The 23192-nt window shown below is 45.7% G+C and overlaps 1 protein-coding gene and 1 long non-coding RNA gene across 2 annotated transcripts in view; one reads left to right on the top strand and one right to left on the bottom strand.

Annotated features, from left to right (window-relative positions):
- Positions 1–8422, bottom strand: part of LOC307223129 — a 28635-nt gene extending 20213 nt beyond the window's left edge. The window contains exon 1 of the long non-coding RNA XR_013841970.1: positions 8101–8422. This is a non-coding gene — a long non-coding RNA (uncharacterized lncRNA). The remainder of the gene's footprint in view (positions 1–8100) is intronic.
- Positions 8423–10000: 1578 nt separating this feature from the next.
- FOXF1 (forkhead box F1) lies at positions 10001–20299 on the top strand. Its single transcript, XM_079987939.1, has 2 exons — positions 10001–11589; positions 18685–20299. The coding sequence occupies exons 1-2, from the start codon at positions 10518–10520 to the stop codon at positions 18840–18842; spliced, it is 1230 nt and encodes a 409-aa protein (XP_079844065.1). The 5' UTR covers positions 10001–10517; the 3' UTR covers positions 18843–20299.
- The last annotated feature ends 2893 nt before the right edge of the window (positions 20300–23192 follow it).

Genomic DNA, 23192 nt, shown 5'->3' on the forward strand with positions numbered 1-23192 from the left:
CTTTTTATTAACCTACTCAGACAAAGCTTAAGCTCTCACAAACAGTTCACTCATTCTGCAGGGGCTAACGGGATAAAACATGTAATACAGGTATTAGATATAGATGAAATTAATGGGCAGAGTACGAATATACAACAACAAAAGGTCCTGCAAAAGTAATGACAATTTTTCATCATCAAATTTTGCTGCCTATATTGATCTGTGCTGATATTGAAGTTTCTTCCACATTCATCAGAGAAAAAACCACAACAAAATGCACTCTCTATTGTGGTCTACAAAGAGATACAGACTCAAGGAAGGTCTGAGTTGCATATGGGAGATTCCATAACAAATAAGACGGCTTTGGGAAAATTACAGGGTAATAACTTTCACCACAGGGACTGTTGTGGGAACAGAGAGAGCCGTGAATAGGAATATTGGGAGCTGCCTTTCCCCCCCAGAGTCACTGGTCAGTCTGGCTCAGTATTGCCTACACGGACTGACAGTGGCTTCTCCTGGGTTTCAGGTAGGCTGGTCTGCCAGTCCTACCAGGGATTGAACCTGGCACCTTCTGCATGTACAGTAGATGCTCTGCCAACTGAGCTATGGCCTACTGTGAAACACGGTGGGCCAGGGCCATCTGTTGGATGAAGTTTTGGGATGCATACAACTCAGCTTCTATTAAGGCTGGTGGGTTTGCATGGGGAGAAAGTTTATAGAGAGAGGAGCATCCAAGCTTCCTAGACTGTCCTTCTGACCTAACCTGCACTGACCTTTCTCCAAGTGTTAGTCTGAAACTCTCAGGGTTGCTGACCTCACTTCTTCCTCCTCCTCTTCCTTCATCCCACTTGGGGAGATGACCCCCTTTATCTCTCTCTTGCAGAAATGAAGATGCAGGTATGGATTTTTTACTTTGCTGGAAGTAGGATCTTCCCTGTCCGACATGTACTTCCAATAACAAAATTAGGCTTCTTTTTTCCATATTTAAATCTCAGTGAGATTACATCTGGGGTAAAGTGTCCTCCTACGAGGAGGGATTTCAGTGCACACTGATGTGCCATCATATCCTGCACTGTAGGTCCTGCAGTGAGCAGAGGGTCGGACTAGGTCCCTTTCCTCTCTACCATTTCATGTGGAGCTCTTTGGTATGAGACCAGTGGGCCAGCACCCTGCTTCCAGCAGAGGCCAGCTAGTTCAGGGTTTCCCAAACTTGGGTCTCCAGCTGTTTTTGAACTACAAGTCCTACCATCCCTGACCACTGGTCCTGCAAGCTAGGGATGATAGGAGTTGTAGTCCCAAAACAGCTGGCGACCCAAGTTTAGGAAATAAGTTTAGGAAACCCCAAGCTAGTTGATGTCATTTGGAGTTGTATCAGCAGAACCTTGAAGTATGTACTGAAATCCTTCCTTGGTTGGGACCACACGCTACCCTGTATATAAACACACAGAGGATCTGAGTTTAGGAAAACAAGAAAGCTATGTTTATTGCAGGAAATACATCCTTAGTAAGAAATATATTGGTTCTGTCTAAGTCAGGTGGAGGTGCCTTGAAACATGCTTGTGTCAGCAGGAGAGACGTACAAAGATGTCTCCTCCCACAAGGTGAGGATGAAGATAGAAGTAGGAAATGAGGTCAGCAATTCTTCTGAGTATCAGTCTAGCACTTAAGGGAAAATCAGCACAAGTTAAAGGACAGTTTTGGAAACTTGGAGGTTTTTCTCTCTACTCCTTCCCAAGCAGACACATCAGCCCAACACATCCGACAGTAAATTCCTCAGAAAAGCCCACAAGTACAGTGGTACCTCGGGTTACATACGCTTCAGATTACAGACGCTTCAGGTTACAGACTCTGCTAACCCAGAAATAGTACCTCGGGTTAAGAACTTTGCTTCAGGATGAGAAAAGAAATTGCGCAGCAGCGGCGTGGCTACAGCAGGAGGCCCCATTAGCTAAAGTGGTGCTTCAGGTTAAGAACGGTTTCAGGTTAAGAAACAGACCTTCGGAATGAATTAAGTTCGTAACCCGAGGTACCACTGTAATAGACTTTTCTTACTGCTCCACAGCAGCTGGTATTCAGAGGTACACTGCCTCTGAACCTGGCTTAAAGTCACTGATAGAATAATTTCCGCATTGCTGCTAACAAAATGCTGTGTTTTGGAGGTGGGACATAAGGCCCCTCTAGACTGGTGTCCTTTCGTGGGTGCATTCTGCAACATGCTGAGATGCCTGCATTGCAAGAGGTCGGACTAGATGACCCCCAGGAACAAGATGACCCTTACATCATTCTGCGTTGTGAGTTGTGCTGCAATGTGTCCCCAGTGTTGCAGCATTATTGCACCGTAGAGGGGCACTGCTGCACAATAGTGCAAAATAAGCATGAGGGAGAAAAAATACACTGTGAAAAATTGTGGTATGAAGAGTTCCAGGAATTCAGCAGAGAGTTATGGGAGATGTATGGAAATAAAGCAGTGTGCCCATCCCAAAGCATCTGGGGATCATGTATAACAGCCCTGATACCATCACAGGCACCAATAATCATGAATGCACAGTAAAGCGGACATCCTTTGCCTTAGTTTCTTTCAGAGTAGTTGGATCTGTCCCAGACCTTATCGTTAAACTAGGCACATTTACCCAGAAGCAGGTCCCATTGAAATCAGTGAGAGCTGCATCTAAATAATCCTGGAACAGCTGCCCTCTCTTGGAGGGAGGGGAGGGACTTGGCTCAGTGGTAGAGCAACTGCTTTGCATGCAGAAGGTCCCAGGTTCAATCCCCAGGCAGGGCTGAAGGAGACCCATGTTTGAAATCCTGCAGAGCTGCTTCTGGTCACTGTAGGCAGTACAGAGTTCAGACATACCAATGGTCTGACTCGGTATGAAGTAGCTTTCCATGCTCCTCACAGCTGAATGATAGTTGAGTAGGTCTGAAAGTGGTTTCAACGTGTGCACAGGTCCAGCAGGCTTACATAATATTCATCTACCGGTGTGAAAGTTAAGAGTGTTGGAATAGGACCTTGAAGACCATGGCTGAAATCCTCACTCAGCCATGAAGCTCTGGGCCAGTCTAACCTACCACACAGGGGTGCTGTGAGGATAAAAAGGGGAAGGGAAAACAACGTACACCGCCTTGAGCTCCTTGCAGGCAAAGGTGATATCTAAATGAAATAAAAATAAATAAAAAGTGTGGCAACAAGCAGCGGTGGTTACTCCGGATTACCTAAAGTGGATTGCAAGAGGGAGAACCTGCAAGGATGGATTTAGAACATGCAGACAGTTCTCACTCTTCCAGGCAGTTGTTCATGAAGCCGGGGTAAAACCACAGAGAGTGGATGATCATAACAACCGAGGAAGGTGGTGAGAAGGTCCCTCCTCCTCCTCTGCCCACGTTGGAAAGCTTGATGCTGCGTTTCTGGAGAGCTCTGCCAAAAATCTATCCAGCTCCCTTCCACCTCCCCTCGCTCGACTGCAATTCCTTGTCAACACCTTGAAGTTGGAACATGTTACCATATATATGATTTTATATCTGTCTCTCGCGTAATCTCCAGATGAAGCAAACTGGTCAAGCCGGATCGTGCCACTCACCTCCCTTGGCCTTGTGTAAACGGTTATGGGATCGCTTTGCGAGGGTTGGGGGGGGGGACGAGTAAGTAGAGGGACCCAGGAGGAGACTGAGGGGGTGGGTTGGGGGGGAGGAGGCGTCTTTTTCGTTCGGGACCAGCTCCCTGGTGTTAATGAAAACCAGGGCAGAGAGGCCGGAGCGAGTGCGGACGCGCGTCTGACTCCGTCCTCCCCGTGGGTGGTCTGACCTTTGATAAACATGCGGGCCCCTTTCCAAAGAAGCAACCCCCCTCGCGTCCTTCCTTTGCCTGCAAAATCTGCTTTTGACAATACTAGCCAGATACATTTCCAGCCTCGGATTACACTCCCCACCCTCCGCCTCCCCGCTCCCAACGTCTTCTTTCTAGCAAAGACTCCTTCACTTAAGCAATTAGCTAGTGAAAATACCTGCAGGGGGAAAAGGAGGAGGCGGGGTGGGGAAATAATTCTTCGATTCTTTTTAGGACAAAAAAATATCGCGGAGCGAGGAAGAGCGCTTGCAAACACTTGGGCCACACGTTTATCTGCAGATAAACGTATATTTCTCTGTGTGTATAAATATATAGAAATCTTTGCCGCTTTCTCCTCCCTCCTCGGATCGATCTTTTTGCAAATCCATTCCAACGAGCTAGAAGATCTCTTTTGAAAAAGCGCCACTGCAGATCTTGCAGACATCCCGCGCCGACGGATAAATATACAAAAATAAAATTGCTCCAGCTGGTTACTTCCCCTACATCTGGAAAAATAAAGGAAAGTGTACATCTATGCGTTTTCACCTACATTCGTGACCCTCCCTAGGCTCCAGGAGACGGTCTGAAACAGGCCCACTTGCTAAGAAGCAGGTCCCATTGATTTCCATGGGGCTTCCTCTTCAAGGAGCGCCCTTAGGACAGCAAGCTGTAATAAATGAGGAGGGTGGCCGTTGGTCTAGCTCAGGAGGAAAAGCGCGCCGCTCCGGATTCGAACCTCTAGGAGTGAAGCCGGAGTATTTGGGTTTCAGCCGGTTTTGTTCTGTAAACAGCGCCGGGCGCCCGCGGCGAATGGTACACACGGTACCGTCTTCTGTATCACTGTGAGGAAAAGCAAGGCCCTTGAATTTAAGAGCGCATTTGGGGACAACTCTTGAGGCAGGAAAGTGATGTTCTCAAATAGGATTTAAAATAATGCATGGAAAATCTAGTCCATAAAATACCAGCACCTTTTCTCAACACTTTTCTAACAGGGTTAATCCATTCTACCTTGGAAGAGGTTGTATACACACACACACACACACACACACACACTCTTTTCATCGTGCTGTCTACTCAGAAGCAAGTCTGTCTGAATGCTTTTTTAGGAAGTGTGCTTAGGATTGCTGCCTAGACTGTGTGAAAAACAGGATATAAAAAAACAAGAGTTGGGCGCCTGCCCCGCTGAGTTTCCAATCCAAAAGGTATCTTAAGTTCTCCTGCCCTTCTCGGCCAAGTTAGATTTTACAAGATCCACTTAAAGCAACTGCATTTTAGTTCCAACTCGGTGTGGTTAAGAATCGGCCTGGTTTTCGTACCATCGAAATAAACAAGGACTACAAAAAAAGAGTTTAGAGTCAAGTGTTGCAGCTTCTCTGGGGTGACGGATTGAGCTATCTCTTTGCAGCCTGCAGCCACCTGGAGAGAGGCTTCGTGTCTCCTGAAGTGTTGAAGTCCTGGATGGTTATTCTAAACACGCTTCCCTGGAAGTAAATTGCACTGAAACCAAGGGTGCCAACTTCCAACTTGGATGATGGAGTTTAAGGGGCTTTGAGTGATTATTCCAAGGATACTTCCTTGGAAGTATATTCCACTTAGATCAACAGGACCCACTTCTAAATAAAGGACAGGGTGTGTGTGTGTGTGTTTGGCGGAGGGTGGTGGTGGGGTTGCTGTCCCAGAAGACTAGAGATTTCCCTCTCCATTCAGAACAACACAGGGCCCAGCACCAGAGGAGTACGTCGACGTTGCAATGGTTTCAGTGAGGAGAGAGTTGTAAAAACGCATTTGAACTCTCCCGTTGCTCAGCTATGGTCGGATCGTGCTCACTCGTGTTTGGAAAAAAAGGATGAGGTGTTTTTTTGTGGGCGAGGCGGGTGTTTTTCCTTTAAATGAAGCGCATTAAAGATGGCATCGCAGGCGGCCTAAAACTGGGCCATAAACATTGTTGTTTTAAATTTCGGAGTAAGCCCCGTTGATTTTCTATGGGGGGGGTTGCCCCTGCCAAATAAATATGCCTAGATTTGGGGTCCCCTCCATTATTTCCACTCTGACAACCTGAAAGCGGAGTTCCTTCTTACAATGACATCTTGCGGGTACGAGGAAGCATATATATCTACAGATCTCTCTTTATATGCACTATTATATATATACTATATATATGCACTACACACACACACACACATATGTGCACTATTTCGGCTCAGTTCCTTGTGCCCTTTAAACACATTGACCCCGGAAAAAGCCGTGGGAGGGGGACTGCCTTCAGGGTAAAAGGGTAGAGAAGCCTTCATTGTTCGGGTGAAGTCAAGGTCCCGATCCCCCTACCGAGTGACTGCATTTAGGAATGCGATATTACAGGGAACACAGCCGGTTGCTGAGCCGGTGGAAGAATGGAAGAGGAAATTTTAATTATAGCCCAAGCGAATAAAAGCAGAGATTTGTCTGCTGGGCAAGAGCGAAAGGAACTCTAGGCTACAAAAAGGAAGGGTTTGTGAATATATGTGCTGTTTTCTGACAGGGGAAAACACATAGATTTGAATCCGGACTTAGGTCAGTTCCCACAGAAATCAGGGGGGCTTTTCTTAGTCACGACCAACTTTCCAAATAGATTTTCAACGTGGCCCTACGTTCAATGTAGGTTGTTTTCACATGGTGGATTCCATGCTGTTTTTAAAACAGTAATTATTTATTATGATTGTCCTGTTTGGCTTTGCTGTGAATTCCATGCCCTCCGTTTATGTAATATAAGGCAAAGACGCCGGCAGGCCTCAGGCCCTAGAAGCGTACAGTGCCAACACCGCAGACCTGTGCCTGCTTACCTCGGTATTCAACGGGATTTATTCCCAGGTAAACTTGCATAGGATTGCTCGGCAGTTTGGCTTTCTCTGGTTAAACAAACGAACAAACAAACAAACAAACAAACAAACAAGGTTCAGTCTGTGGGTTTTTAAAGATAACTGGGGAAATGTCTGTTTTGACAGCTTTGTATAAACGTCCTGATTTGAATCACGATCGTTTCCCCTTTCACCGCTGTGCGAACATTTCCCCCTATAAATGCGCAAAAGCGCACCGCACTCCTAGCCATGGGGATCCTCAAAGCAGCTGAGGAGAAGCTGCTGGGCTCCGAGCCAGCGTGATCTCATCGCAGACAAGAAGAAGTCAGTGTTTCTCCTTTGAGTTTATCTCTACAGTGTGGTTTTCTTTTTTTTAAAAATCTATTTTATTGTATTGCACATTGCGTTGGTTTCTGAGATAATGCGGTCGACAGGCAAGCATGGGCACCGTTTTTTCATCGACCCCTTTCCTAGCAAATCGGCTCCCTCGATAATCCACCTCTTTATAACACATCCTATCCTAAACCCTATCCTAAAACCCCCAAAGCATTTTATCGAGAGACCTCTGGAATTCGATGGGACGCACTAGCTGTTGTCAGTGCCTTTAGGATTGCAGCATTAAACCAGCACACCCTTTTGATGAGACTGGCTGTCCTTCACCACCATCTCAATTCATTTCATTAAGGTTTACGAAAGGAAAATTTGCTGGTGAACTTTGGTGATCACGTTCTGTCTTCTAGTTGCAAAGAGACTTGGGTGGGACATAAATGTACCATTCCCTCTTCCTTCCACCCCCCACGTTGTATCTGGAGATATCCGTGCTTGTGTGTTCCAGGCAGGAGTCATTTCTGTTGCAATTGCGAAGACTGGATTTTTTTCTTGGCTTCTCCTTCACACACCACACAAAGCTTGCCACCCTACGTCTTCTTTTATCAGGGAGTGAAAACAGGATAGAAACTGTTTCTGAAGTGAAATTGCTCTCCTTGGGTCTCACAGATGTGTGAGGCGCCCCATAGGCTGCTAACGTCTGCTTGCATTTCACCCTTCCCAGAAGGATCTTAGATTGGGATCTCAAGTTTTCTTTTGAAAAAGGGACAACAATATTTTTTTTAAAAAAGCATTTTAAAAGGAAACGGGGTAACAGAGGGAAGTGAATGGGGTACGTGCCCCACCACCAGCCAGGAATTCTCTCTCCATAAGGAGCATTATAAGTGTATTTTAAATAATGCTTTGAAACAACAAATGCTTCTCTAGGCCCTCACCATCTTTTCAATAAAGACACAGCAGATCTGTTCCCCCTCCCTCTCTCCACACATCACCCCACTCCAGCGATTAAGTGCGAAATCTAAACTGCCCCCCTCACCTCCAATCTCACCCACACTTAGACCCCTTTAACAGCTTAATTGCGCTAAATTTACCACGCGCGCCTGGAAAAGAGGGTGACAAAATCTGGAAGTGACTTACCTTGATGAGTGAGTGGCAGGCTGGGAAGCGGATGAAAAGATTCTCCGGAGAGTTTAAAAAAGATTAAAAAAAAATGATAGGGAGGGGACGGTGGACACCCACCCTTCTCTAAATGTGGGTTGGGAATGTTTTTTGGGGACGCTTTTAGGAAGCACGTTTTGTGCGAGTGTCTTTGAGAATCTGTCGAATCAAGTAATAACCAACGCGTCCAGTACGGTTTTTGTTTGTTTTTTTACAGAAGAAAATATTTGGGATGGGAATGTATGGGGTGGGTGGAAGAAAAGCCCTAAACAATCAGCAATATAAGCTGTGGGCCACTGGAAGAAACTCCGGACGTTTTCATTTTATTAAAAAAGGCCCGGGAACTTGTTTACGTTGCGCTATATAAACATCCTGCCCCTTGTCTGCGTCTATCTCGCAAAGAAATCAGAAACTTGATTTTTAAAAGTGGGTGAGTTCCAAACTTACCGCCTTTCAAGAGAGATCCCCTTGGTGGCAGGGGAGATCCGGGAATCACTTTAATTTTTGGTGTGTCTCATTTGTGTATAAACAAAACTGCTGGTCCTTTTTTTTAATGCGTTCAATTAACTGGTCAATTTCTAGCAAACGTCTCGCTGTTTGTGTTTATTCCTCTGCGCGCGCGCACAGACTTCTTAATTTCTTACTCTTTTTTTTCTCCGCAAAACAAGGCCACAGGGAAATCGCTTCCTCGCGAGTATTACCAACTGGTTTTGCGTAGCAAAGAAATGAGGCAGGGGAGGGTGTGTGAAAATAGCGGAAGGTTAGGATCTAAGTGGCCTTTCAACATGTTTGGAAATGGACAAGCAGAAAGTAGTCTCTGGACACAGAGAAAGATTTTCTTTGGACGAAGAAGTAAGAGCAGTTGAAACCAAAAAGAGCGGAGGATCGTTGGGATGTTTATATGTGGGTGTCAGAGAAATAGAGTTTGGGAAGCGATTTAGCAGCTAGTTAATCCAGAATCATGTACGGAACGCCCAGATAGTCTTCAAACCCAAGTAGTACCCGTCGATTTAAACACAACGCGCTCCATTCATTCCGTGCGCTCAGGACTACTTAGGTGGACGGACCCGAGTCTGGTTTACACCTCGGGAGCAAGTCCCGCGGATCGTTCCTAAAGAAGGGACGGCCTAAGGATCCCGGCCTAAAATACACACACACCAACGAAGTAAAGTAAATGGATTTAGGATCCCCTCCTAAATACCCACACCGGCATGCCCACAACAGATTACTCCGAATATATTCACACCATAGATTTAGGGTTTGGGGTGATGAGGAAGGGGTGAACCCATAGGGTCAATTAAAACCCCCTGTCCTCCAGTGCGGAGGTGGTGAATACGTGTGTGGGTGTGAAGGAATTATACGGGTTCGGGTGGAGCCTAGAAATTGGGGTGGGGGAGAGATCCTTCTTCTGCATCAGGACAAGGTGGGATCGGCAGAGGGGTGATGGTGGCAGCATTGAATCCCTCCGTTTGGTTGGAGCGAAGCCCCTTACAGCGCCCACCAATGTTGAGCTAAGACGCGAAAAGAGACTAGGAAGAAGGAGGGGAGGAGGAGGGAGGGAGGGGGAGCAACTTGCCTGGCGGGCCGGGGAGGGAAGGGGAGGCGGGGACTCCTCCTGCCTCTTACGTCGTGCTGTCAAGAGCCGCCAGGCGCCCGCTGACTTGAGATAAAAGTTAAAGGCAACCGCTCCGGTTGGGGGCAGAACCCGCGACTCACCGGGCTGAGAAGCAGCAGCAGCAGTAGCAGCAGCAGCAACTCCTCGCTGGCAGAAGCCTGGGAGGCCGGGTGGGGTAGCGGGTGGGGGAGAGCTGGGAGGAAACGCTGGTCAGGCAGGGGGTGGGGAGGGTGGGGGGAGAAAGCCCGCGCCTCCCGCGAAGCCTGAGAAAGGGGGGAAGGGGGAAGGGCGAAGAGGAGGAGGGAAAAGAGAAGGAGGAGGAGGAAGTCTTTTCCTGCTTGGAACGCCGGATTAGGAGCAGAAGGCTCGGACACAGCCTCTCTGCTGTCTTGGATGGTGCGGAAGAGGGGCGGGTGGCGGCGGGTTTGGAGACGCGCCTTTTCCAGGTAGAGGAGGCTTTGCTTCGCGTCCGGGGGTCCAGCGGACAGCTGTCCCCTCGTCTCCCCTCTCCCACGGCCTTGGCTCTGTCTCCCCACCTCCACTCCCTGTTAGTCAGGGACAGGAGCCCGCAGCTTAGCTTGGACTGAAAGAGAAGGCGACTGGGATTGGCTCCGTTTCTTCTGCATTCCGGCTCGCAGCGCTTTTACGCAACTCTCTGGAGGAAAAGCAAGGGCGCAGGAGAGAGAAAGACCTGGGAGCGGGACGCGGGAGCTCAGACCCCCCTCCCTGTTCCGCCCAGGAGCCAGTCCTTTAGGGAGGGGGCGGCGAACGGGAGCCGTCGATGACCGCAGGACTGCTGCGCGCTCCTTCCTCTCGACCCCCTCCTCCTCCTCCTGCCGAGGCCGAGGCTTTTCCGATGTCTACAGCCTCCGACAAGGCGCAGCAGCAGCAGCTGGGAGCAGTCATGGAATCGGCGTCGTCCACCACCTCCTCGACCCCCAGCAGTAGCAGCAGCGGCGGAGGCGGCAGCGGAGGAGGAGGCAGCGGCGGCACCAAAGCGAAGAAGTCCAACGCGGGCATCCGACGGCCGGAGAAGCCGCCTTACTCCTACATCGCCTTGATTGTCATGGCCATCCAGAGCTCGCCGTCCAAGCGCCTGACGCTGAGCGAGATCTACCAGTTCCTGCAGAGCCGCTTCCCGTTCTTCCGCGGCTCGTACCAGGGCTGGAAGAACTCGGTGCGCCACAACCTCTCGCTCAACGAATGCTTCATCAAGCTGCCCAAAGGGCTGGGCCGGCCGGGCAAGGGCCACTACTGGACCATCGACCCGGCCAGCGAGTTCATGTTCGAAGAAGGCTCCTTCCGACGGAGGCCCCGCGGCTTCAGGCGGAAATGCCAGGCCCTCAAGCCCATGTACAGCATGATGAACTTGAATTTCAACCACCTCCCGGACAGCTACGGCTTCCAGGGGCCGTCTTGCCCGCCCAACAGCCTCCCCCTAGACGGCGGCGCCCTGGGCATGATGAACGTCGACGGCATGGGACTGGCCGGCCACTCCGTACCCCACTTGTCCTCCAACGGAGCGCACCATTCCTATATGGGGAGCTGTGGAGGTGGAGGTGGAGGAGGCTCCGCCGGAGGGGACTACGGTCACCACGACGGCTCGGTGCCCGCCTCGCCCCTGCTCCCCGGAGGTGGCGTGATGGAGCCCCACTCCGTCTATTCCAGCACGGCGCCGTCCTCTTGGGCGCCCTCCGCAGCGCCGGGTTTGAACAGCGGAGCTTCCTACATCAAACAGCAGCCTCTGTCGCCTTGCAATCCGGCAGGGAACCCGCTCTCGTCGGGCTTGTCCACGCACTCCCTGGAGCAACCTTACTTGCACCAAAACAGTCACAACACGGCAGAACTACAAGGTAAGGCCGGGCTGGTGTGGGGATGGGCGTCCCTGAGCGCCGGGGGGGGGGGGGCTGGAGATCGCGAGAGAGAGCGGCGATCAGGCCGCGCGTAAACTGGAACAGGGAAGGAAACATGCCCAGAATTTGGGGAGCGCTTAGCGTAGAACGAGAGGCTAAAGGTTTTGTTCGGGGTTATGCGAACAGCCGAAGCCAGGAGCTGTAAAGCTAAAGGGAGAAGGGCAGGCGGCCAGCGCTGCAAACCCAGAGGAAATCTCAAATGTATAATGGGTGCCTGCGAACAGACCTCTGAGCACCCAGTTACAAGCAACGGAACAATAGGTTTCTTAAGGATCCGTAACAAACAAGTTCCGTGTTCACTTTTATGTAGGCTAAAATATGTGACACCTGACCAAAAATACCCCCCCGGAATAAGCCTGGAAACAATTCGACCCCATTTCCTATTAAACGAATGCTGGTACGCTTTGAAAATGTGGGGAAATCCTGACTGTATGGTTAGGTGATAAGTTATCCAGGTGACGGGATGAACCCAAGCGGATCAGGGACATCAGAAGTCAGTCCCTCTGCTGTGAGGGGAAAGATACGCTTTAGGAGCTGTAGAGGTTGTTCCAAAGTGAAGTAAGGGTGCGCGTGAGATTTATGTGAGATCAGAGGGTACTGGAGCGAGGGAGGGCCGATTAACAGGGGTCAAAGGGTTGGATGTGGGGAGTAAGCAAGATTGTGGATGTATAGCTAGGAAAATAGGGATCGTGGGCAGAAAATGGGGGATATTCCCCACCACTACCCAGTTTCAGCCGCCAATCCTCCTCCAGTTGTTTTGCTCATAGAGAAAAGGAATAAATTCAATTGTGGAGAGGGCAGCTCCAAAAGTTTTTTAGCCCTCTGAAAATCGCACCCATAAATACAGATCCGGTGTTCTCAAGAATGCGAGAAGATGATGTATTTTGAAGCAATGTACATAAATATTGTGGGAGCCTTTTTATATTTTTTGCCTCCGTTTAGTCAGAGTAGTTGAAGTTTGTGGGATTGATGAGGTTTCCTTGCTACCCACTCCACCTTCGCGCGCGCCCCGTTCTCTAAGGGAAATCTAAGGCTACCCATTAAGTAGGTGCGTTAGGAATAATTAAATCTGCTTCGGCCCTATTGATACTATTCCGAATAACATTACGGATAATATTCCATGGGCCTTATCAATGATTGTATGTGTAGAAGCTTAGAAACTATTATATATTGATGGTTTGATGCCAGTGAAATCCATTAAAGACACATTGCAGATTGAGTTAAAAAAATGCTATTATATAGTGCCATACAGATGTAACGCGTTTTAGGGATCCAGTTATGGAATAAATAGGCAAATTCCCATAGATTTTAGTAGGAGTGTAGTCTAAATACAGTTGCAGCAATACCTACCTACGCTTCGGTTAATATATGTGCGCAAACCCTGGAATTGTACCGGGCGTCACAGATTTGTCATTGCGTCACTTTTATTTCCTCGCTGCGGTTCCCTAATAAACACGACCCGGTTTTACTTCATAGAAAGGAGCATATTTCAAAACAAGAAACAGCGTGATTTGTGAAATATGGTTGAAGTTCGGTTTTATTTTCTGGGGCATCAGAGAATTAATCCCAGTATAGTCCCTACCTCAAACGTGGCAGAAAGAAAACCTGTTCATAGTTGCATTAACATCAGTAAGTAAGTTGTGTCAATATATCTTAATGCCAATTGCCTTAAACGTATATACGAAAATATTGTCCTGAAGTAAAAAAAATGATGGTATAATTAATTTCCTTGTCCCCGTTATTATTATTATTATTATTATTATTATTATTATTATTAACACCAGGAACGATACTGAGTCCTGTGGCACCTAAAATATTACTATTTATTGTGGCAGCTATCTGGCGACGTGGGATGCAGCCCAGAAAGCTTATGGTGGACAAAATTGGTTAACCTTTAAGACGCTATAGAACTCTTGTTACTACTTGTTTTGTTTTTTCTCCCCAACAATTGTTTAACCCGGTTTAGCACCACCTCCTTTTGAGGCAACAACGACTTTAGTAATTATTAATAGTAATCCTATTTAATTAGCACTTCTAATACTGACCGGTCTCATCAATTCAAAACCGAGCAGAGTGCCACTGCAGCAATTAACGACAGCAGTGGTGACAAGGAGTAATTTTAGTCTAGCTCAAGCCTAAACCAAGCCCTTAAAAATATCCCAGTGATCAAAGTGTGAACTTAAAGCTGCATTCCTACACGCACTTACCTGGAAAGATGCACATAGGACTGCGCTGTCAATTTCTCCCAATGAAACGAAACAGATTTTCAAAAATGATGATGATAACAACAACAACAACAACAACAACAACAACAACCATCATCACCATCCAATATATTCCACCTCTTGATTCTCTTTATACAATCTTCTACTTAAAATTGCTCCCCAAACGTTCTTTCCCAGAGCTGATCTCTGCAAAGGAGTCAATCCTGTGTCAGTATTTTACTGACTGCCTAATTTCAGTTGCCCTTTTGAACTCTCCTTTGTAGACAAAACATCTTTCTTTGCCTCAACCAGCTTTGTTAGGGCGGTTTTGTTTATTATTATTTTATTCCCCCACCCCGCTGTCTGCTCTCCAAATTACCCCCGCTCCCTGCTCCGAACAGCCCCTCTGCATTCTCGACATTGCTTACCTTGGCCGGATTCTTTCGCGTTCCAGGAGGGCGAGACATCTTTGCAGCGGAGGCCGTAAGAGAAAAAGGGACCTGCGTGATTAGTTTCGATTTTGCAAAAAACATGAAAATGGTGATTGGGATGGGGAGACCCACCCCCCACTCACCCAATAAGTCTTAATAGCATTGGGATGATGAGGGATCATACTAAGAGGAGGGAATAGTGGTTTGAAACTGACCAGCCCAGCAAGGGGAAATTGACAAGGTCTCTGTTGGTCACTGGAGAGGAAAGATAAGGGGTGTTAAGAGGCGAGAAGACAAGCGTTAGTTTGATTTTCTTTTTCCAGTTCGTAGGGGAAGAAGAGGGAAAATGTCTTTTCAGCAGACAAAAGTTGTGGGTTTTTTTTTTTGGGGGGGGGGGAGTAAAGAAAAGCTTGCAAGCATTCAGAGACCTAAAAAATAAAATAGCCGAAACAAACGTGGAAGGGTTGTGCTCGGAAAAAGAATTAGCCTGATGCGCCGAAAGGCCGCGGCTAGCGAAAGCACAGAGTCCAAAGACTTTTAAAGAATTCTTCCTCCCTGTGGCCTTTTTGCGGGTGGGGTCCTGTGGTGTTGCTTCTGTTAGAAGAGAGGATATTTTTTTTTACTGTTGGGGGTAGGATCCTTTGTATTTTAATAGCTCCCCTCTAGTTTTAGCAGCTGGGCAATCAGATAGGGAGGCGTTATCACGGCGAGCCACCGTCTTCTGACTCCCTGGTTCTGGTTCTGACTCTGACTCCAGCCGCTCCTCCTAGCTTCAAATGGAGCGGTCTACTGACCCGACACGTCTTCTCACCTCTGTTTGGTCCGGGGCATCATTTAGAGTTAAGGACAACTAGTAGCAATTGAGTGGAGCAAAAAGGCGCGTGGGAAATAATGGAGATGAACAGAGGAAAATTATGGAAAGTTGGGAGGAAATTCAAGCTTATTTTTTACAGCCTAAGGGTGGGGGTTTACTTTTTTAAAAAAATAACTATAGCAATCACCTCACCTTCGAAATATAAAAACTGACGTCTCCTACTGTTTCTTTAACCTGCTTGGTTTTTTTAGCAACATAAAGGGGAAGGAGCATTTTATTTTTAAAAAAATACATTCTGGACAAATGAGGGAGTTATAAATCCTGGATATCATTCTGACTTCTGCTACATGAGTTTGGAAACCAAATAATCCCTTTTTAAATGGGGGGGGGAGGGGGAGGGGATGGCCACAGAAGGCATGCAAAAAACAACATTTTAAAAAGGCAAATGACTACTACTACTACTACTACTAATAATAATTTTTGTCAGTTCTTTACTTGGTTAAATCACCATGAAAAGGACAACCAATTAATTAAGAAATTATTCTATTGTCATATAGGTGCAAAAGTGTTTTTTTTTAAAAAAAATCACTTAAATAAGTCCATTGTGCAGTCCGTATATGGTGTAACTGCTCTATAGATGGGTAGAGATAGGGCTGTTATTTTAAAAACGGAAAGGGTTTACAATTCTGAAAGGGGGAGGAATGCTAATTCTATCCATTGCAAGTTGTTAACCGCTAAATATGAGTAATCCAGTTACTGTGTGAGGAAGTGTTCTATGAAATTTGTTAATTAGGAACCAATGTTCCAGACTGATTAGATTTTACAATGAAATAAGTATATTTAAATACTATCAGCAGATGTGGATCCACAGATAATTTCCCCCACAAGTTACTGCAAAGGCCTGCCCTGATCCTGTATCACCAGCCATGCAAAGGAATGGGTGGGTAGAAGAAAGGTATGTTCCTTTTCAGAAGAAGGAGCAAGGTTAATATCTGCTTTTAATAAAATGTCTGATTGTGGTCCAAAACCTGATAGGTTTTGTTTATGTTCATTGCAAGTCTTCATTGGAGTACAGTAGTAATTTAACCCTAGAAATAATTAAAAGCCAGGGCTTGTTTTTCCTCTGGCTTGAATGAAAGCAAGTCCTCCAGCTTTATCAAGAAAGCCAAATCTATACACACAAGCACCAAAAAAAAAAAAAAAAAAAAAAAAGGCCAACCCTCAGTCCTCCTTCCTTGGCCAGCCAGGAAACAGACTGTCCCATCCCATCCTGCTATTTGCGAATGGGCAAAATTCCCATTCCAATCAAGTGGGAATTTCCTCTGATTAAGAACAGCAGAGTTCAGAGTCCATAACATCACCTAGCTGGGTCTAACAGATTCCAAGGGGTTGATGAAGCCCCTCCCAGGGGGAGATCTTGTGGACTGGTGACTATTGTCACCATAAACTGAGGTGGAAGAAGGTGAGGCTCCAGACTTGAATTGTGTAACCAGCTGTAGACAAGCAGCAAGTCTGTGGAATTGTGTTTCTCCAAGAGAAGCACCCTTGGCTTCTGTATGGCAGGTTGCCGTTGCAGGTTGCCGTAACTACTACTACAGAGTTTCAGAAGCAGTTTGTGATATGTCTTGAGGTTCTACTGTTCAAGGGATGAAGGGGAGATGTGTTCAAAAATTTCACCCGCGCATGCCAGAAGTGGAACTCAGCCACATTGGAATCTGCCCTTCTACTGAGTCAGACCACTGGCTTACGTAGCTCAGGCCTGCTGAAGTCGTCATCCTCTCCCCACTCTGCTTCTCTCTCTCCCCCCCAAGCTAATTTCAGCCTAATGAAAACTCAGTAAATCTTCAGGTTTTGCTCCCTGCTTGCAACTAAAACACAACATAGAGGCTGTGAAGTACCTGGTAAGTCCCAGTCTGTGGAGGATAGCAAGTTGCACAGCTTCTGTTACCCATTTATTATCCTTGATCATACCTGGTAGTGGCTCTCCAGTCTCCTGTTAATATAGATCCTTGCCCAAAGGTATACAAAAGTTCATACCCAATACAAAGTATCCTTTTATAGTACACTGGAGTAAAAGAAATGCTTCTAAAATCCGTTCTGAAAAGGAAAAAGGGAGGAAAGAAGGGAAAAAGGAAAAAGGAAAGAGGGAGGAAAGCAGAAAAAGAAAAGAAAAAGAGGAAAGACAGAGAAAGAAAGAAAGAAAGAAAGAAAGAAAGAAAGAAAAGAAAATTCTATCCCATTTTTCTTACATGATGTCCCTTTTGTGTTGGAAATGTAAAAAACTGAACCTCAGACATGATCTATGTGAGGCAGCTACTCTGCCTCAGAGCTGGACTTCTTTGGGCATCTTACATCAGGGAAAGGGCCACACACATCTCAGTGATGGATGATCGGCCTCACATACAGATGCTCCCAGCTTCAGTGTCCAGCATTTCCAGGTAGGGCTGAGAGTCTCCTGCCCAAAACCACTGCCACTGCCAGATAGTGTTGACAGTACTGAGCAAGATGAACCAATGGTCTGACTCAGTAGAAGAAGGCTTCCTGTGTTCCTTATGTATTCCTTCAATGAGGCAGAATTACCGGTAAGCAGCTGCCTCTGCTCTCTTGACTAAAAAGAAAAAGTCTCAGCAGCAAATTCTGGGGGGTGGAAAGTGGTTAGGATATGTGTGCCACGTGGTCTGCCCTGGAGCCCCTAAGCTAACGTACAGCGCTAGGGTGCAGAGGAGGATTCTGCTCCATCACCAGTGCTGAGGTAGGATTCAACCACCAGCCTAGTCAGATTTTGTACACAGCATGGCGAATGCACAGTCTTGTCCAGGGGTCAGCAAACTTTTTCAGCAGGGTCTGTCCCTCAGACCTTGAGGGGGCCGGACTATTTTTTTTTTTGGGGGGGGGGATGAACGAATTCCTATGCCCCATAAATAATCCAGAGATGCATGTTAAATAAAAGCACACATTCTACTCATGTAAAAACACCAGACAGGCCCCACCAATAAATAACCCAGAGATGCATTTTAAATAAAAGGACACATTCTACTCATGTGAAAACATGCTGATTCCCAGACTGTCCGCAGGCCAGATTTAGAAGGTGATTGGGCTGGATCTGGCCCCTGGCCCTTAGTTTGCCTACCCATGGTCTTGTCCTTTGCCACAGGCAGTAAAATGGCTTGGGTAACTTCTGTTCCTACTGTAAAAGCCAATGCTGTAATCGACCAACAGGGGTAACCCTTAAAGCTTAACATGCATGCAGAATAACCCTAAAGGAATGAACTTGCTATCAACATAGTCACTCAAGCTTTGTTGACTGACATCTGTAGTGGAACGCAACACCACCGGGATGTCACCAACTAAGTTCTACTCAGAGTAGAGCCTTTGACATGAATGGACCTATCCTCTTAATGAATTCCAGTGGGTTTCCTCTGAGTAGGTCTGGAGACAGACCACAGTTTCTATTCATGCTGAAGCAAAGTATAATTTAGGTTCTAATTCTTCAGTTTCATATCTCCAGGGTGACATATTTTTCCCCTCCTCTCTGTGTTGTGTCTTCTTCCTAGGCACTTAAATCTGCTCTCTGCTTTTCTTTCAGGAATCCGGTACCATTCTCAATCTCCAAGCATGTGTGACCGGAAAGAATTTGTGTTCTCCATCAACGCCATGGCGTCATCTTCCATGCATTCAGGAGGTAGCGGCTCTTACTACCATCAGCAAGTTACATACCAAGACATCAAACCTTGCGTGATGTGACAGTAGGGCTGGGGAGTGAGCTTTCTTGGAGGGGCAGCCAATCCCCAAAGATCCAAGTGAAAACTGTATAGAACTGTGGAACTTCCTTCTACAAGCCCCTTTAGGAGCCAAAGAACCTCCCCAGAAGCTAGACTGATAGTTGCTCATGAGGTATATGAATATTCAAAACATCTACAGAGAGGAACACGCTGTTCTCAAGGAAGCCTTGAAGAGGAGCAAAGATGCGTTGTGTGCGCTTTTTTTTTTTTTGTAGGGGAAGGTGAAGCACAATGCCAAAACACTAAGTACTAAATTCTTGGGTCTCAGTACATTCAGAACAGTGATCTGGTAAAAATTCCAAATTCCACTTTTCAGTCTGTGTGGTTTCCTCCCCACTCCCGCTTAAAAAAAGGAATAGGATTGAAATGAACTCTGCTTTTTAAAAACATATCCTACCCCCAATTTCTCCACAATTTTAAATGATCATTAATGGAAATGGATTCTAAAATTTGAGGGTCAGGGATCTGCTGTACAAAGGAAAGCAGCACAAATAATGCAGACCGCGATGGTGAACGACAGTCATTTTCATGTGGTGTCCATCACTGGGTCCTTCATTCAGCAACCAGAATTGGCTTCCAGTTGTAACCTCTCTTCTTATATTTTAGGGACTGAGCATGAAATATACATATGGCTCATTGTATATTTGACCTCTGATTCAGGGCAATGGCAGACTCTCCAGAAATCTGAGTGAGTGTTGAGATGGTGCTCTTCCCATATCTTCTTTCCTAGATCGTAATTGTGCGTTGAGTTTCCAAAGCCTTCTCTACCTTCAGGTGTTGGTGGGGATTTGAAAAGCAGGATCAGACACACACACAAACACACAGAAAATGCAACAGTAGAACTGAGGATGTTGGCTGGGTGCTCAATCACACGATCCTGTAGAAATCACCCCACTTCTTTTTGACCGTACCCAACCCTATTTTAAATAGTAAAGTACCAAATTACAAAGAAAAAGCACTTTGAGAAATAAAGGTTAAAAATGGAAACGATAAACAAGGCTCACACTTTTATTTATTCAACATTTTAATAAAACACAACAGCAGCCTTGGTCAATCAGTATTAAAGTGGTTAATGTGTTGGCAATATTTGCCGTAGGGACTGTGTGAAATAACCATCGTAAATGTCAAAAGCAGCAGCATGGCAAAGCAATTTTCTCTATGTTTTATATATAATTATATATTATATATATAAAAATATAAATATGAAGGACGCTTTTGTCATTTCCTCCCCCTACCCCCTTTTGCCTGACTGTACAGTTCGGTGGCACACCTATTTTAAGTTTCATTCTGCACTGTATAAAAGTGTAATGACAGTGGAAGGGGTTTTAGACCCCCTGCTTTTGTGTACGTTTATCCTTTAAAAAAAAATGGAATGCAAATAAAAAAAAATGTATGGTATTCATACACAGCCTTCACAAATTGTATAACCCGTAAATAAATCATCGTGTGGCATAGACATCTGTGTAGTGGCATACTGAGAATAAAACTCAGAGAAGATTAGGTCCCCATCTTAGGGTGTTTCTTGTCGTTGAGGGGCACCAAATGATCCCAGCTGTACATTTGGATCTCTGTGTGTAGGGAGGACAGCGAGAAAAAAATTACCCTTTTACCTTTCTATTCTCAGAATTATTGTGCCAGGCTCCAGCGTGGGGAGTTTGCTTTCAGGGTACATACAAATGGGAGAATTCTGGACTGGATTGTTTCAGATCAAGAAAGCATGTGCAGAGTGTGACAGATTTTGAGGTATTAAAAAAGATCCCTGCATCTAGCTAATTTATTAATAGTTAGATATAAGCCACTTAGTGAGCAAATAATAAACCAAAAAAATCAATTCTAAACAGTAAGGGCAATAAAAATATATTTTTATTATTTATTTTGATTTCTTACACACGCTTCACCACAAGATCTCAAGGTGGGTTACAGAGATTTAAAATGAAGTTTGGTGTAGTGGTTCGAGTGTCAGACCAGGACTAGGGAGACATGGGTTTAAATCCTCATTCGGCTATAAAGTGTTACTTTTATAGCATGTCTTCTTTCCCTCTGTGTACCATGGAAATAAAAGAGCCAATCGCTTCAGGTGAGGGCTCCTGCACTTCTTACAGAAATTTCAGGTCGTTCCTTGAAGCTTCTGCTTTTGAAAAGTCAGTCTCTAAGGGCTGCATCCAAGTTAGTTACACTCAAACAAATACATTTAACCCAATGGACTTAACACAATCACTTTCAGTGGGTCTCCTCTGTATATGACTTAGTCAGATGCAACCTTAGGTGTTTATTGGAGCTAGAAAGAAAGAAAAAAAGTTGCAAATAATATTTTACCCAGTTGTGCAGTTAGAGGTGTTAAGCATGGCTCTTTTTTCCAGTGTTCTGTTCAGGGTTTTCACAGGCCTCATGATGCTTGAAAAGTATCCTTTAAAAAATAATCCTCTAAAGTTTAAACAATACACTTTACAAATAATTTCCTCCTTTTCTTCCTAATGTCTCAATGAATGAAACTGATTTGTAAAAATGTTACATGGGGAAAAAATGCGAGAGAGAGACATTGCACACACTTTTGTAAATCAAGAAAATCTTTAATTAAAAAATAAACAAATAATTGATTTTTTTTTAAAAAAAATGGGTTGGATGCAGACCAAGTGATCTGAACTTAGTTCCTGTTGAACTTGATGGGACTTAAGGCATGACTGATTTGACTCATTGTTTTCAACTTTACTGACAATGCAGACCTAGGCGTGTTTGCTTAGAAGCAAGCTCCGCTGTGTTTACTGAGACCTACTCCCAGATATATGTGTATAGGATTGCAGTATTAAGTGCAATATACACACCAAGCTGAGAGGGTGCTGTAACAATGACTTTGAATGGAAGGAGAGAGGCAGGGGGATGGGGACGAAGACCAATTTTGGGCATCATACAGGGTGCCGCTGAAATGTGAACGCCCAAAGTCTGCCGCTGCTTATGTTCTTTATAATATTTGAGAACACACACCCGAGGTAGGTAAGAAGTTTATGGAACCATGCGTGACATGGAGATAGTGGATGGCGGAAAGTTTTCCTCCCTCTCCTAACACTAGAACTCATGGACATCCAATGAAACTGAATGTTGGAAAATTCAGGATAGACCAAATGAAATACTCCTTTATGCGGTATGTAGTTAAACTATGGAACTTGCTCCCACATGTGAAAGTAATGGCCACCAATTTGGAAGGCTTTAAAAAAGGCTACTACCCATGATGGGTATGTTCTACCTCCACGACCAAAGACAGTGGGCTTCTGACTACCAGTTGCTAAGAATCACTCATTAAGACCATACTTTTACTCATTTTTTGTAGTTCTATCTGAGAAAACAGATTTGCACCTTGGAATATGGTGCCACGATGCTTCAACCTTGCTAATGCTGAATCTATTCCTGTGCTAACTTACAAATCAAACTGGTTTGCTTCTTGTCATGTTATATTTGCTTCCAGGTTTCCAGGCTAAGCTCTCTGCTATTTGTATTATTGTTGAATGAATGTTGGGCAGCTCTGTTATACCCTTCCCTGTCTAGAGCAGAAGAGCAGCAGAAGTAAGTTAGAAGAGTCTAGCCACTCATTTGTGCCCTGGATGACTGAATCACTGGTTCTTGTCACTTGAAGGTCTGCACTGGCTGCCTAGTACTGCTTCACTGTAAACTCCCAACACTTGTTTTGGAACGTTTTCAGTACAAGAACCTAGGCCACTACAAAATCATTGCCACCCGTTAAACCTTACTCAGAGTAAACCTACTGAAATGAATGAACCCAATTTAGTCAATTATTAACTTCAGTGGGTCTGCTCTGAGTAGGTAAAGGACCCCTGGACAGTTAAGTCCAGTCGGCTTTGAGGTACAGCATTTATCTCCGCTTTCAGGCTGAAGGAGCCGGCATGTGTCTGCAGACAGTTTTTCCGGGTCATGTGGCCAGCATGACTGAACCACTTCCGGCACAACGGGACACCGTGATGGAAGCCAGAGTGCACAGAAATGCCATTTACCTTCCCACCGCAGTGGTACCTATTTATCTACTTGCACTGGTGTGCTTTCAAACTGCTAGGTTGGCAGGAGCTGGGACAAAGCAAAAAGAACTCACCCTGTCACGCACATTCGAACTGCTGACCTTACAATCAGCAAGCCCGAGAGGCTCAGTGGTTTAGACCACAGTGCAACCAGTGCAGCCCAAGTCTCCATGCTGCAGACAAATTATCCTAAATATACAATGCAAAAAATAAGCCTAACTTCTCACTTCCAAATATCTATGCGACAGCTGTTGCTTTTTTGTTGGAAGGGTTGGGACGCAACTTAG

Source organism: Podarcis cretensis (assembly GCF_951804945.1).
Source record: "Podarcis cretensis genome assembly, chromosome: 8".
Lineage (NCBI taxonomy): Eukaryota > Metazoa > Chordata > Lepidosauria > Squamata > Lacertidae > Podarcis > Podarcis cretensis.